The sequence below is a fragment of the Toxoplasma gondii genome, chromosome XI, assembly GCF_000006565.2.
Source record: "Toxoplasma gondii ME49 chromosome XI, whole genome shotgun sequence".
Classification (NCBI taxonomy): Eukaryota; Apicomplexa; class Conoidasida; order Eucoccidiorida; family Sarcocystidae; genus Toxoplasma; species Toxoplasma gondii.
The window spans coordinates 648,734-664,195 of NC_031479.1; the positions used below are offsets into that span (position 1 = coordinate 648,734).

A 15,462-nucleotide genomic window follows, 5' to 3' on the forward strand; every position below is an offset into this window, starting at 1 on the left:
ACGTATCGCTCATCCTCTGATACCTCAATCTACTAGTCTCCTCTCTGTCTCCAATTCTCTGTCGTGTAGTTGCTATAGGTGTCTCTCTTGCTCACTTAACCGTGTTCTTTCCTCTTCTTCTCCGTCTCTCGCTTGCTCGCAAGGCCGAGAGAGCCGCTACCTCGGCCCCGGAGAGTGCACCGAGACAGATAACCAGAAAAAGGCGGAAAAACAAAGGACCTGTTTCTCTACCACTTGCGAAACGCCGTCTCCGCTGCGGTTTGTCACAACAGAGCAACCAAGTGTGAAAGACGAGAGAAAAATCGCGCGAGCCGGAGAACCGCCTCTGCAGACTTTAACAGTTCCCACGGGTCATTTGCTACTCAGTAAATGCATCTCTCTCTCTCTCCATATATATATATATATATATATATATATAATTATATTTACATATATATATATATATATTTACAGATATACATATATGAATATATGTGCATATTTATTGTAGAAAAGGCGTGCATTTGGCAGAAAATCTATCTAGAGAAGTGTGTAGAAGATATGCATGCAGAGATAGAGTTGTGGCAGTGTGGAGGCTTGCGACCCGTTTTGAGAGTTTTTCTCAGAAGGCGCAGAATCGAGAGAGGTGAATTTGCCGAGAAAGCGACAATTTCTTCTGCCAGCATGTCCGAACTCTGCTTTCTGTCCGACACTCCGAAAAAGAGACGAAAAAAACTCTGGGTCTGCCGCGTTGTCTGTCTCTTCCAGGAGAGAACAAAGAAGACAACGAAGTGAGCGAAGAAAGAAAGAGCCATTTCTTTTCTTGTGTCGTGCGCCTTCCGCCTCTCGATCGCGCTAGAGGCGGACTCATGAGAGGTCAGATCGAACGCGAAGAAAGACTTAAAAACTTGACATGCCGTTTGAAAAAGAAAACGTAGACCCGTTTCCTGCGAGACAGATACACCAACTCTCCTCCGGGGGAAGAGACGCGAGACTTTCGCCTTCTTCCCCGCCAAAGTTCTCCGAGTGTCCGTACACCGGAAACTTCCTCTCTGCCAAGATCGGTGCTCTACTCGGCGTGACCATACATTGGAAAGTCGCCGTCTTCTCTGGGCTCCCTTGCGGCGGGGAAGAGTCTGTCGGATTCTCGTTCTCGCTCGTGCATTCGCGCTTCTTCCTCTGTTTCCTCGTCGAGACAACTGAGTCTCTTTCTGCCTTTCTCTGGAGAGAAATCTGCGAGGCGTCTCTCGGCGTCGGCTGCTGCAGTCGGGCGCGACTGAGGGAGATTCTCTTTCTCTTCTCCGAGAGAAGACGGCGAAGACTCGGCGAGGAGAGAAGCGAGGAAGTCGTCGTTTTCCTCGCGCTCACAGGCGAGAGGCGACCCACGGTGCGTTTTCTCTGAGTGCTCCGCGAGGAAAGATGCGCTTTGGGAAAGGTCCAGGGAGAGGGGCATTTGACTTCTGAAGAAAAACAACAAACACGAGGAAAAGGAGACGAGAAAAAAGAGCTGTCAGACAGAAAGATCCAGAGAAAGCGCGAATGACTGGGGAGAAACGAAAAACGAAAAAACAGACTGATTTTCAGAGAACAGAGACCAGCGAAAGACAGCGAGGAAGAAACAGAAAAAAGGGAGACAGAGGGAAAAGGGAGAACAGGAGACTCTGAGAAAAGAAAAGCAAATGAAAATGTTCTCGCGGAAGTACACACACAACAGACTGTGGAGCCAGGGAGAACGCATTACGGAAGAGAAACATCGAAAGGCGGCAACGTGCAGCAGGAACCCACGGCGCCTTCCTGCCGTGAAATGGATTTACTCGTCGAAAGACAAACATAAACCTAAACATAAACATAGAAATATATCTATGCACATGCATTATTATTATGTAAATCGAGTTCTCTGTAAAGACGCATGCAGATACATGTAAAGGCACAAATATATACATAAACATACACATATACCTAAATACATATATAAATATATATATATATATATATATATACAGACACACAAAGTCGTGAGGCGTTTATTTCTCTGTCTGCATGTTGAAATGACTGTGCATGCTTTGGAAGTGGATCTTTCACTCGTGTTTATATTTACCTGATGAACTGCATCTGCGATACGTAGGTGAGGAACGCTGCGTACACCTTTTGGATTTCTTCCTCGATGGCGTCGACGAGAAGTTTGTGTCTCTGTTTTTGCTCCGCCAGTTTTTCTTCCAGTTTCTCGGCTTCTCGCAGAAACGCTGCAGTCATGTCCTGCTCAAGGGCAGAAACACAGCCACACACGTCCTATAGTTACGCAAGAAAAGCACAGCTAGATACATACGTGCATATATATTAATATATATAAATATATACATATATTAATATATATATATATAAATATATATATATATATATATATGCGTCGTTTTATATACGACGGAGTGCCCATTCGCAGAATACTTGGAGAGACATCGAGGCAGCGGCGAATGTAAGTCCATGCATGTTCGCAGGTGGACACAACGACCAGCTTCGATGTAGACCGGGAGGGCGCGAAAAACAGATTTCCACCGCAAGACTCAAATGCCTCTGCACGAAAGGTCGAACAGCTCTGTGCCGCGGTGTACATCCACCAGGAGACGAGTGAGAAACGTGACGGCAGATCGACCGACAAAGACTTCCCGCAAAGAGGTCCAAACAGAAAAACATCTCCATGCATGCGCATAGACGAAGGTACATGAATATATATATAAATATATACCAACAGATGCGTATATACATATAAATGCAGTCAGATATATATATATATATATATATATATGTAGGCGCAGAAACGTAGAGAAAGTTCTATTTGTTACTTGTTGATCGGCGAGAGCTTTTTTCCGTTCTTCGACTTCGCGTTTCGCTCGCGCGAGATGTCCCCTGAGCTCAGTTTCTTCTTCGTCCTTTTTCCTCTCTTGATCTTCCAATTGTCTAGCCAGCTCTTCGCGTTCCGCTTGCAGGTCTTGCACTGCTTTACTCAGTTGCTCCTTCTGTTCTCCGAGTTCCCTGAAAAGCTTCTCTCGCGTCCGCATGTCGCTCCGAAAGCCGAGGTGCGGCTGCACAGAAATCAAAGCGCACACACGCGGTGCTCGATTCACATCGTTGTTTTCCCAGGTGTATGTACACTCAGAGAGAAAAAGGACGCTTTCACCTGTCTGTACGCCTCTTTCTAAACCTACACATATGCGAATGTATATATATATATATAGAGAGAGAGAGATGCATATCTATCGATATATATATATATGTACATATATATATATATATATATACACGTAAATATATGCGTGTATATGTGGAGACTTATTTTGTTGCATGAGTTTTTAATATTTTCCGGATTTCCGTGTCTTCGTACAGCGAGAACTTGGTCTCGATGCGCGCTAAGGATTTCCATCGCCTTCTTCGCCTTCTTCACAGCCTTTGCAAATGCAAGGAGAAGCTTCTGCTGGCTGGCGGCGAGATTCTCCAACTCCTGCAGCTGCGCGTCGAGGTGTTTCTGCTGTACACGCAGCTCGTCGCGTCTCTCCATGAGCTGAATAAATAGGCAGAAAAAAGGAAAGAATGGAGAAGGAAAAAATTGAGAAAAAGTGAGGAAAAAATAGGAAAGAAATATCAGGAAAATACGTGGTAAATGAGGGAAACGTAAGGAGTAAATGAAGAAAAATTCGCGGAAAAATGATGTAAAAATCCAGCAGACACCTACAAAAAATGGACGCAGTCAAGGATGGGCGAGGAGACAGGGGAAAGGCTTCACACAATTTCTGAAATTCTTTTTTCCCGCGAGTTCATTCCTTGCGGGTCTTCAGACTAGGCAGGCCGTGATGCAGAGGATAAATATGCAGAACGAGAGAATCTCCTTTTCGGGAGACATTGGCAAATCGATCGAACAGATACGATGAAGGAAAACCTTTCTTCCCTCTCACCTTCTCTGGAGAGTGAACGACTTGGTCGTGCAGTTCCTCGCGTTCTTGCTTCAGATTCATGAGCTCCAAGACGAGATCTCCCAACTCGAGCTCCAGTCTAACAAGCAGAAAAGAGAACAAGAAAATAAGACTGATCTTTCAATTGCTTTGTAGAAATATATATATACATATATATATATATATGTATAATTGAAAGGCATGCAGCTTTTTCGGTGAACCAACGTGAAAACAGTCTCTACTGAAGAGGGGAAGCTCCGTCGACCTGAAAGAAGACAGCGAGAGTCGAAAGGCTTCTCAAAGTCTCGAAGAATGTGTTGCACGAAGAAAAGCAACATTTGAAGGAATTTCTCTATCCCAATTCAGTCCCCTCTTCTTTTTCAATCGTCCTTCTCTTCTTTGTTTTGCGTCGTCTCCTCGTCTCTCCCCTCTCTTTCTTCTGTCACCTCTTTCCTCTCCACCTTCTAGAGTTCTTCCTGCTTCGTTTCGCCTCTTTTCTCTGTTTGCTTCGGAGATCTATCCTCCTTCCTTCATCTTTTATTGTTCCAGTTCTCCCTTCTCTTCGAGGAACCTCTCGCTCTGAAGACGTTTCTCTCTCCTCACCTGCCGTGCACCGCCTGTCGCTCCTTGAACTCCTCCATCAGGGCGCCGAGCTCGCTGTGCCGCTGCCGCAACTCTAAGAAAAACAAAAAATAACAAATAAATGAGTTTGTTCGGCATGGATGCACAAGTAGAAATAGAAAGACATTGACATACCGATACACGCAGATAAGCGTGTGAACAGATATATATATATATATATATGCATGCATATATATACAAATATGGATGTAGATACGTGTAGACATACAAACCTATTTATATGTCTGTACACGCAGTGATACTCATCTGCATATATATATATATATATATATATATATATGTTTATATGTGTCTGCGAAAATGAGTTGGTCTCGCCGGGGATAGAAGACAAGAAGAGAAATCGTAGACAAAAAACAGGCGCAGAGCGAGAGGAGAGAGAAAAACGCGAGGCGAGAGAGTCACATCAGCGTAGGCCGATCGACATCCCAGTCAACAAGAGAGGCATGCAACCAAGGAGAGAAGGGTGGCCTATGAAATGGGAGGGGATAAAACAGACATCCTTCGTTGACAGACTACAGATGATATAAGGCAGCAATCCTTTTCTAATTAACTTTCGACGCGGACCTTCCTCGAGTTCGCTCTGCTGTTGCTTCTGTCGCTGGGCAAGCGGCTGCTGCGTCTGTCGCTCTGCGCGAAAGCGAAGAAGCTCCTGTTCAACCAGCTGAGCCTGTATGCGCGAAAATGAAATCGCAACGAAGAAAAATATGAGAAGAAGCATGTGTCTTACAAAACGAGACAAGAAGAGGAGACAAAGCCATCTCTCATAAGGAGAGAAATCGTTTTCGCCTCCAGCTGTCTCGCTGTCTCAAAAGCGGTTACAACGAAACGACGCAAAGGCCTGATCGAAAAGCGAAACACTGGAAAGCCTCAAACGCAAAGAGCAGCAGAAACGCATGCGGAGAGAAGAGTGAGGAGCCAATAGACGATAGTTCAAAGCGAGAAGAGTGAGGAGCCAACAGAAGATAGTTCAAAGAGAGAAGAGTGAGGAGCCAACAGAAGACGCATGCGGAGAGAAGAGTGAGGAGCCAACAGAAGATAGTTCAAAGAGAGAAGAGTGAGGAGCCAACAGAAGACGCATGCGGAGAGACGAGTGAGGAGCCAACAGAAGACGCATACGGAGAGAAGAGTGAGGAGCCAACAGAAGATAGTTCAAAGAGAGAAGAGTGAGGAGCCAACAGAAGACGCATGCGGAGAGAAGAGTGAGGAGCCAACAGACGATAGTTCAAAGAGAGAAGAGTGAGGAGCCAACAGAAGATAGTTCAAAGAGAGAAGAGTGATGAGCCAACAGAAGACGCATGCGGAGAGAAGAGTGAGGAGCCAACAGAAGACGCATACGGAGAGAAGAGTGAGGAGCCAACAGAAGACGCATACGGAGAGAAGAGTGAGGAGCCAACAGAAGACGCATACGGAGAGAAGAGTGAGGAGCTAACAGACGATAGTTCAAAGAGAGAAGAGTGAGGAGCCAACAGAAGATAGTTCAAAGAGAGAAGAGGTGCTGGAAGAAGGCGAGAGACTCACATTTTGACTGAGCTTCTGGAGACTCTGCTGCAGCGAAGCTCGCTGTTGAATTTGAGATTCGAATTGCCGACAAAGAGACTCTCTCAGTCGAAGCAGCATACATACTGCGCTTGCGAAACGCTGCACGCCGCTCGCAGTCGGAGAGGCGAAAGTTTCCCTGGAGAACTCCGGAAGTCCCAGCACTCTGTACGCAAAGCAGAGGGAGGAGAAATCAGAGAGAAAACGTAGAGACTGCAGCTGAGGAAGAAGCGCCGTCGCGTGGAAAAGCAGGACGGAGAGAGAACGACGAAGCGAGGAGAAGAACAAGAACAGTGAGGAAGAAAAGGAAGACGCGAGATTGCGGAATAAGAGAGAGACGAGAGAACAAACAGAGGGAAGATAAGAAGGAAACTGAGTCTGGAGCTTGAGAATGCGTTGTTCCAGTCTTTTGCTTCTGTATCCTTTTCTCTGGGAGGGAAGGCTCTATTTTCCGAAAAGCCAGACGCGTCTGCACGTCTGTCGCTTCTACGGTCGCAGCGAAAAGACAAGGAAAAGCGGAAACATGGTAGTGACAGAATGCAGTGTTTTTCTTCAGGGATAAACTACGATAACAGAGACGTAGAGACCCGAGGACTCCGCGCAGTCTCACACTTCAAGCGACCATCAAACGGAAGATCAGGGAGTCTGTACAGCGTGCTGGCACACTGGAGTCAAGGAAAACCGAAACTAGGATCCGATGAAGAAAGACTGTTCAGACGAACAAAGCACCCCGCAGTGTATCAAACCTCCCAGAGTTATGCTTCAGCCATTAATCTTCATTGACTCAAAATCAGGGATACACTTTTCCGAGATCAATCAACGTCAGAATCGACATTTTTAAAAATCAACGCAAGGATAAACAACTGCCTCAAAGTGTAGTGACTCCAGCCACGCACCTGTTGAGTCGCTGGCAGAGCCGAATGAAGCGGAGATTTCCAATGGCCTTTGCATGGAGCCGACCGTCCTGGGAGAGAAACTGCAGGCTGAGCGAAGCAGCGGAGGCAGAAGTGAGGAGAGAGGATGCAGCACAAGCCGGGAAGGCGAGCGTCGAAGGCGCGCAGAGGACGCAGGAGAGAGTGGCAAACGAGAGAACGACTTGGCGCAGATCGGATCTTTTCTCCTTTTCAAGAGTTTGCATGCACAGACGAACCTGTCGATCGACGGCAAGCAGCTCCGGACGTCGCCTGTAACTTCCTCGATCCTGACGTCGTTCACTGTCAATCCAAAGATGCTCTCAATGGCAAAAGAGTAGAGCCCCTGGACCTGAGCAACAGAGCGAAGGCAGAGGAAACTTCGGGTGTACAGACACACCAAGCGCGAATGGACAGGAAGAACACTGAGAGCTTCTCCTCAGTATCGTAGGACCTTGGAATTCAGCGCTTTTAGCGGATTCAACGTATCCATGCGGGATGAAGAAAGGCAAGTGTATGTCTCTTTTCCAGCGCACATGCGTCGCCGCTCGCAGACGCGTCAGCCACAGAAAAAAGCTAAGGAAAAGTCTTCTCCGAAGAAAGCATGCACAGAGAAGCTGGAAGCAAGGACGGATTCCTCGGAGCACCTGAGTCGCACGCTTCACAAGCAGTGGCTGTGACACAAATCCTCCAGAGATGTTTATCGCACCGCAGTCGTTGCCAGGTCGCCCCCGTCGGCCGTGGAATTGGTTCGAACTCTGCACACCGGTTTTTCTCCAACACCATTTTCGAGACAGAATAAAGCGGCAAGCACACAAACCCGCAGACACGGTGACAGTCGAGGAGACAGAGGACCCCAACGCGGAGAGCATGGAGAAGAGCACATATTCAAGGAGAGCAGAAAGCAGAAAGTGAGGCTCGAGAGAGCAGTTGCAGAGAAAAGGCAGATGCGTCTTTGCTACGAGTCGCACCTGCTCCGGCTGCGGCTCTCTCCACATGGTGTCTGGACACTCGAGTTTGTGCTTGGTGAAGTCGCGTTTGATTTCTTCGAGAGTCATTCTGCCTCCTCGATCTGCGGAAGGAAAGAAAGGACTATTCTGAGAAGAATAAGTCGAGCTTGGGTATCCGGCGAGCGTGGAGAGACTCCCCGGCTGAGGCAGGCCCGGAGCAGCCATTCTGTGCTTTCGGAAGGAAAACGAGCTCGTCAGTCCTCTCTCTGCGGCTTTGAAAGGCGCGCCGCGCTCTCAAGTGCTCCATAGAACACGCAGGTTCTTCGCCTTCATAAAACTGAGTTCGGTGTGCTTTGCATTCCGGGCAGAGCTGCTCTGTCGAACGAAGCCGCTCGCTGCAGTTCCGCTTCCCTCCTCGAAGCCGCACGCACAGAGAGGAGAAGTCGACCGACAGCAGATGAAGGCCACAGAAGAAGAGAGCGAAAACAGATCTCTACACACCAAAAGAGGAGCAAACGAGGGGATTCAGGACCTCCGGAGGAGGCGGAAAAAGAGCGATCGGATAAAGACCGAGTGAGGAAGTCAGTGAAATCGAAGAGAAACCAGCGGCGTCTCAACAAGAACCGCAAAAATGCTGCGAGGATGCCCTATCTCTAGAGCACATACGCGCATGGATCCTTTGAAGCGTGACGGAAGCCTCGTGAAACGAAATGTACACTTCCGAATATGGAGTTCACACCCTTGCGGCGGTAGAACCACAAGAGCTGTTGTTCCAGTACATCACAAAAGCTTCATTCAAACGTATCGCACGGAGGGAACATAAAGGGAACTGGGGAGAAGTGTGCATGTGTGAGAAGCTTAGGTGAAGAAGGAGAAGTTGACAACTGAGAAAAGAAAGCAGAGAGAAGGAAGTTGAAGGACGGGGGGTGACGGGAAGGACGCAGGAGAAGAGGAAGTCTGAACGTGGACGACAGAAAAACGGGGTGAAAAAGGAAGGAAGAGAAAGAAGAGAGAGAACAGAGGAGACGCGTTCGAGTGTACGTACACCCGACCCCTTTAGGTGTCGCTTGGAGACAGCCAGTTGGGCTGGGGTGTACATACACCGGAGCGTGTTGGTGGGCGGCGCGAGCGCAGCGGGGCAGGTTCAGACCCAGCAGAGTTGAGAATTCCTCGCTTTCTGATAGGAATGCTGAATTGGAAACGAAGAGTGAAGTTTACCGTGAAGGATACTCTGTTCCTCCGTTCGAGCAAGTGTCGTGCATGTCTGCTTCTGGTCACATAGCAGAGAGGCGCGAAGAAACACTTGGCGAACAAGACAGCCGAAAAAGGGAAGCGAGGAGCGCTTCGTCTTCTCCAGTGTTACAGAAGATGCGAGGGAATTCTTTGGCGTCTCAGGCGACTCTGTGCGTGTTCCTTCAAAGGAAAGGAGATAGCGCTTCCACGGAAAAGAAATCAGGAATCGCGAGAGGCAGGGAGTGTCAGCCGCGAGTCTCCGGAGGGGGCAGGAGCCCGGCTGTCCTCACATGGTTTTGTGGCATAGTCCGGGTGGAAAGGAACGGGTGAATGACACGAAAAGTGTAGAGTTCAAAGCAACACACGTTTAGACTAACGTCGATTTCTGTCAAGGAACTCGAAGCTGGCGCGAGTCTCGCGGGTGCCCTCCACGAAGCCAGACACACTCGTTGGGGGGTGTTGCATGCGCGTTCACAGAAGCGTTTTTTCGCGTGAATCCAAGAAGCGTTTTGCTCGTTAACCTTTTTTGCGTGCCAAGGAGAAGAAGCGAAGTTGGGGGTTTCCTGACTGTTCGTTTGTTCGGCTTTAGGAAAAGGGGCAACGCCTCCTCTCGTTTTTTCCCTTCCGAAAGCCTCGGCACATCGCTAGAAGACACCGCATTCCAACGAAACGCGTGCGTTCTCTACCGTTGCTGCTCGACCGAGAAACTGGTGTTTCTGCAGAGACAACTTGGTGCGTTCCATGCAAGTCTGCGTTGCGTCTTCACTTGCACAGAGACGAAGGAGTTACTCGAAAGCGCGTGGTGTCTGCAACAAAGGCACATGCTGGGGGTTTGTTCGTGTTTTCCTTCGTAAAAGCAGGAAGCGGTTTCCGGAACCCACACGGCACAAACGACTGGACGCGGCAGGGATCTCTCGTCTGTGTCTCTCTCGCACCCATTGACTTCCAACTTCTTCGACTGAGCGTCCGCGATTCGTCTGAAGGCTCGCTTTGCAGACATGCTTCGCTCCCGCGTTTCTATCCGGGGGTTCGCGCTTGTGCTCACAGCCGCGTTTCATAAAAAGCGATACGGCAGTGCTGCGGGTGAGGAAAACAGACGCGCTTCTCTCTGCTTTTAGAATGTGTCAAGGTCGCTCAGTGCGAACACTCTGAACTCACAACTCTTTCGCCTCTCTTGTTGACGACGCCGAATGCTACGACTTCTCTTCCGCCACATCCGTTTCATCTGAGGAGCGCGCCGCGACACGATTTCTGCCGTGTGTGTTGCCTCTGAGTTTTTCGACTCGCCCCTTTCTTCTTCGAAACACAGTTTTCATTTTTATGACAAAAATGCAAGGTGTGTCGAGCAACAAAAGGTAGCAGCGCTTGAAAAGAGAGGGTACTCGCGGTACAAACACCTGGATCGTCTCACTCTGGCAGTTGTCTGTGCACCTGTTTGAAGCCTCCTGAGTCTTCCGGACCTGCGAGGACCCCTCCGCGCAGTAGTTGCGCAGAGAGGTCGCCATACGTTCCAAGCAAAGCCGTCATTACGAACACTGCAGAAAACGCGCTTGCAATTCGCACACTTCGTTCTGGACCAGCGAAGCAACATCACGAGAGTTCCACTCGTCCACGTGGGTGCGCACCTGCAAACTTGTCTTCGCCTTTTACACGGTAGTGTTTTAGTGAAGACGGAAGTCTGCGACAGTGCGAAATGCGCGCCACAGCGAGGACAGCCGTTTGTGTCGTTTTTAAAGGAAACTCGACGAGGGTTGTCGCTTTCCGACAGAACAGATTCGCGCCGGCGGTCCTGAGGAGACAGCGAGTTGTTTTCTCCAGACTACAGAGGCGAGCACCCTGCCTTTCCAGGGACGCCTCCGTCGCCAGCGACCAGATGCAGACATCCGAACAGAAGCTCGTCGGCTACTCTCTGGAGACTCTTTTTTCAGAGTCTCTGGATGCGAGACCTCAGCTTCGCAGGTGACTTCTTCTTCTAAAAGCGAGAGGAACCGTGCATCCGGCGAGAGCAGCTCTGTCGCAGGTCGTGCCTGATGTCTTTCTGCTTTCAAGGATTTCACAGTCTACTTTGTCTAGGCAGAAAACTCTAGCATTTCGGGAGCGCGGAAGGCATCCCCGTTATCTGAGAAGAACAGGGAGGAGATCTGCGCATTCGCGAGAGACTCACCAGATTCGAGGCGGCCAGAAAAAGTCACGAAAGCCATGGCAGTCCAGTGATCTTACGGTGCTGCTCGAACGAGAACAGGATATCTTCCATTTTTCTCTATCAGAAACTTCACACGTTGCCAGACAAGAAACTCGAGGAGCCCCATTCGAGCTATACACACACAGACGCACCACAGTTGCAAGTCGGTTTGTACAAACTGGTAAATCAGAGACCACGCAAAGGGTCTAACTAGAAGATAGCATCTCCTTGTTCTCTGCCGCTGCGTCATATAGTGATGCTCGAAATCCAGTGGAATTTCACAAAGCGACTTTCTGGGCTCGTGCGTAGGATTCTCGAGTGCAGTCGCGCGATCGCGTCTAGTGTTCTTGCGCACCCTCAGTGAAAACGTTTTTCTACTGTCTCTGGCTTGGGAGGTCGAGAACTCTCCAGTACACAGAGAACGAACTGCTTTTCGAAGGGAGCAACCGGGCGCTGTTGAGTGTCGCTTGCGTTTCACGTCAACCGGGTGAGGGACTGATTTTTCCTGGAGAAATTCCGGCAGAAAAAATAGACTTTCTGGAACACGAAAAAGACACGGACGAGTCACGTTCCGGGCCTTGTTCAGAAAGCTACAGTCTGTTTCGGGAAGCAAGGCGCTTGAGGCCTTCCCAAAAACAGTCAAAAAAACTCCACCCCTCTCAGAAGACTCGACAGCAGTGAACAGTTGTAGGCCTTTGCGCGGAGAACAAGAGAAATCGACTGTTCGGTTTTTCTTGTAGCGATCGAGAGAGCTCCACTTTTTTCAGGCGCTTCTCGGAAACCACAGAGAAATCGACTTTCGCGCAACTCTCCTACGACCGAGGGGAACCTACTTTTTTCCAGCTTGTGGAGCGTGAAACAGACATCCACTTTCGAGGCCAAGATCACAAAGAACGTATAGCCTGAAAATGCTTCGATGGTTGGTCTGCAGCCCTCAGCCACACGAACGCATGCAGAGGAGGCTGGCGCACATGCAGTTTGGAAATAAATTCTGTTTTTACCGCCGAGAGGCAAAGAGCAAGTGAAAGACTCTGAGGGGTCTGGTTCTGGAATTCCTTTCATATCTGTATTCACACATTTACCGGCTTCACGAAACACACACAATGAAGCACTGTGGGTCGGTGTACGCACACCGGGGGCTCACCGTGTGAGCCGCGCGCCAAGAAGGGCGTGAATGAGAATTTTTCAAACAGAATCGTTTCCTCTTTTGCTTCGTCTATCTCCAATCTTTTCTCGAGAAGGGTGGAACTTTGCGTATTCGGAAACCTGCTCTCTTCTCAGCATGGCTTCGAGAGTTGCAGACACCGCAGGCCGGAAGAGCCTCGCGCGTCCATGCTTTTCTCTCCGATTTTCTGCACATCCCTTCCCTCTTTCCTCTTATCCTCTTTCGTCTCCACAAGTTTTTCCGCCCTCTCACTGCATGCGAGGTGCACCGTCTTCAGCTGACGCTTCACACTCGAAAACGGACGAAAGAGCAAGTGCCAGAGCCTCTCTCCGGCCCCCCTCCTCTTCGTCTTCTTCTTCTCTTTCTTATTCTTCTGTGTTTTCTACTTCTTTGTCCACTGCCTCTGTGCAGATATCTCCGCATGCATTCGCTTCTCTCTCTGTCGAAGTCTCCAGTGAATCTGGAGTTCCGTTTTCCTCTGTACGGACGCCTCTTTTTGGCGTCGACCAGAGATGCAAAGAGAATCAGACGCGACAAAAGAAGCGTCTCGAAATGCATCTTTCCGTCGTTCAGAGAAGCGGTTCTTCGAGAGGCTTCGCTTCACACTGGATGTGCGGTGTATGTACACCCCGTGTAGATAGCTGGCGGTCGGGCTGCGAGCCTCGCTGTCGCTTCCTTGGTTCTTCTTCCTCTCTGTCGGCGAAAGAGGAAGAGGTATCCTCTGTTTCTTCGTCGTCTGCTTCTTCGTCTTCTTCTGCACCTTCAGACAGGTTCCGCTCTGCAGTTCACAGAGAAATGATTGTGGCGATGACGAGAACGCACTTGCAGAATCTTCTTCTCAAACGCTTCGGTAAACAGTTCTGCCTCTGCTTTCCCTCTGTGTCCTCTGCTTCGCGCTTTGTGTGTTGCGCGTCTCCACTAAGAAAACGAGCTCTGCCTCTTGCCTGTCTCCTCTCGATTCCTCTCTGTCTCTTCTCGTTGCTCTCCTCCCCTGTCTCGCTCTCTGTACCTGTCATTCTCGGACTCTGCGTTTCTTCTGGGCGTTCTCGCGAGACCCGTCTCCCCTTAACCTCTTTCCTGCTACTTCTCTTCTCCTCTCTCCGTCTTCTTCCGTCCTGTCGGCCTCCTCGTCTCTGCCCCGAGCGCGAAGGCGCTGGCGCTGAAGAGCACAGGCGCAGAAGGTCGAAGGGCGATCTGCGGAGTGACGCAGTCTTGCAGATGCATCCCAGCCGCGCGGATCGTTTTTTCCTCCCGCTCAGTTTGTGTCGCTCCCCCCCTGACGAGGATCCGCGTCCGGAAGGCCTTGACTTGAAGATGCGCGCGCGTTGGTGCCTGCTTTCTCTCTGTGTGCAGGGACGTTCAAGACGCAGGAGTGCCGCATTCTAGCGAGTCCAGCGTTTTCGGCGGTTGTGCTCAAGGCCTGGGCGTCTGCGGTGGTCGACGCGAATCTCCGGTTAGATGGAGAAGGCGCCATGCGGCTCGCGTACGCGTCGCCTCCTCCAGCCGTGCTCTCCGATCCGAAAGTCAAAGAGCTCGTCGCGTCGGATCCCGAGGCGGCGTGGATGCTGAAGAAGCTCTCCTGTCAGAGCGTCGCGTCCTTCGCCTCTTCGCTGCCTCGGGAGGAGGAGGCGTTGGAGGAAGTCGTCCGCGTGAAGCAGAAAGACAACGTTCCGCAGCCTCACTTTCCATCTGTGCTGAAAATGGATCATCCCCAGTTCCCGTACGAGCCGCACGAACTGGAGAAAATGCGAGACCTCTACGGCGTCCTCCTCAAATGGCCATACAGAGAGCAGGGGCAAGTCGCAAGCGTCGCGGCGCGACGAGCAAGCTTGGAGAGCAAGCGCGAAGAACGCTTGCGGAAGGGAGAAGTCACAGAAGAAGCAACGCAAGAGGACGAAACAGAGGTAGCGGGTCAACTGAAAGTGACCACAGGGTGCAGCGACAGCTACGTCTACGCACCGAGTGAAATGGAGACCGGCCTGTACAGAGAACACTGAGCCGAGACGAGTCGACGACGTTTCTTCTTTGCGGTGCCAGTCGTTCTCGATGCTCTGAATCAGGACGAGAGGCCGATGAGGCGAGGAAAGACAGCGACACGTCTGGAGAGAGAGAGAGAGACCCCCGTAACTCTGTGGAGGACCGATGACACTTCAGCCAAAAGGACTCAAAAAAACTCCAAGGTGAATTTCAATTCAGAGCACAGCAGTAAAAGCTCTCGTACGCAGCGAGCTGAACAGACACAAGGCTGTTGACGAAGACGCCTGGCTTCGTGCGCCCCGCAAAAGGGCGGCAGAAAAGAAAAAAATAAATAAGAGCGAAAGGTAAAAAACCGACGCAAAACGCAGCTGCATGCATGCCGTGACATCTGCTTTCCCTGAACGTCTCTGTGCCTCAAAAAGTGGAAGCAACGTGAACGCATGCGCCAGCGTTTCTTCAAGCCTTTTCTCTCCCGTTGTTCACTCGGCTCCAGGAGGACCGGGCGACGCTTCTGAGCATCGTCGGACTTGAAGAGGGTGAGACGCACTAGCAAAAGAGATTCTTGTCTGCGTTCAACTCCGCAGCCGGAGTTTCGAGGGTGACAGACGCGTAGAAAAGCGACGCCGTTTCTCTCGTCGAGCACCAAAGCAGAAGAAAACAGGCGCTCTGGAGAAGATCCACTGGCAAAGAAGCTGGGCAACCCAGCGACGATCAAGGACGTGATGGGTGCACTGAAAGATCTGTTTCTATCAGCAACAGCTCTTTATATGTCTCTCTGGAAAGGAGACAATCCACAGAAATCCAGCCGATGCGTCACTGCTCCTCACGCAACGCAAAAGCGCAAAAGTACCCGAGGCAGAGGGAGAGTGTGTCTATGCACATCTATATTCACATATATATATATATATATACATGTATATGTATGTGCTTGTGTTTATATTTA

The 15,462-nt window shown here is 50.0% G+C and overlaps 2 protein-coding genes across 2 annotated transcripts; one reads left to right on the plus strand and one right to left on the minus strand.

The window, feature by feature from the left end:
• Positions 1-809: 809 nt before the first annotated feature.
• On the minus strand, positions 810-9,573 carry TGME49_309380 (Nuf2). The gene is made up of 11 exons (XM_018782578.1): positions 7,984-9,573; positions 7,252-7,364; positions 6,998-7,084; positions 6,084-6,267; positions 5,130-5,232; positions 4,527-4,599; positions 3,927-4,023; positions 3,359-3,535; positions 2,820-3,059; positions 2,078-2,235; positions 810-1,439 (listed from the first exon to the last, which is right to left on the minus strand). The coding sequence occupies exons 1-11, from the start codon at positions 8,185-8,187 to the stop codon at positions 1,049-1,051; spliced, it is 1,827 nt and encodes a 608-aa protein (XP_018635615.1). The 5' UTR covers positions 8,188-9,573; the 3' UTR covers positions 810-1,048.
• Positions 9,574-12,423: 2,850 nt separating this feature from the next.
• On the plus strand, positions 12,424-15,384 carry TGME49_309390 (hypothetical protein). Its single transcript, XM_002364165.2, has 2 exons — positions 12,424-13,392; positions 13,896-15,384. Exons 1-2 carry the CDS (start codon positions 12,552-12,554, stop codon positions 14,537-14,539), a joined length of 1,485 nt encoding a protein of 494 aa, XP_002364206.1. The 5' UTR covers positions 12,424-12,551; the 3' UTR covers positions 14,540-15,384.
• The last annotated feature ends 78 nt before the right edge of the window (positions 15,385-15,462 follow it).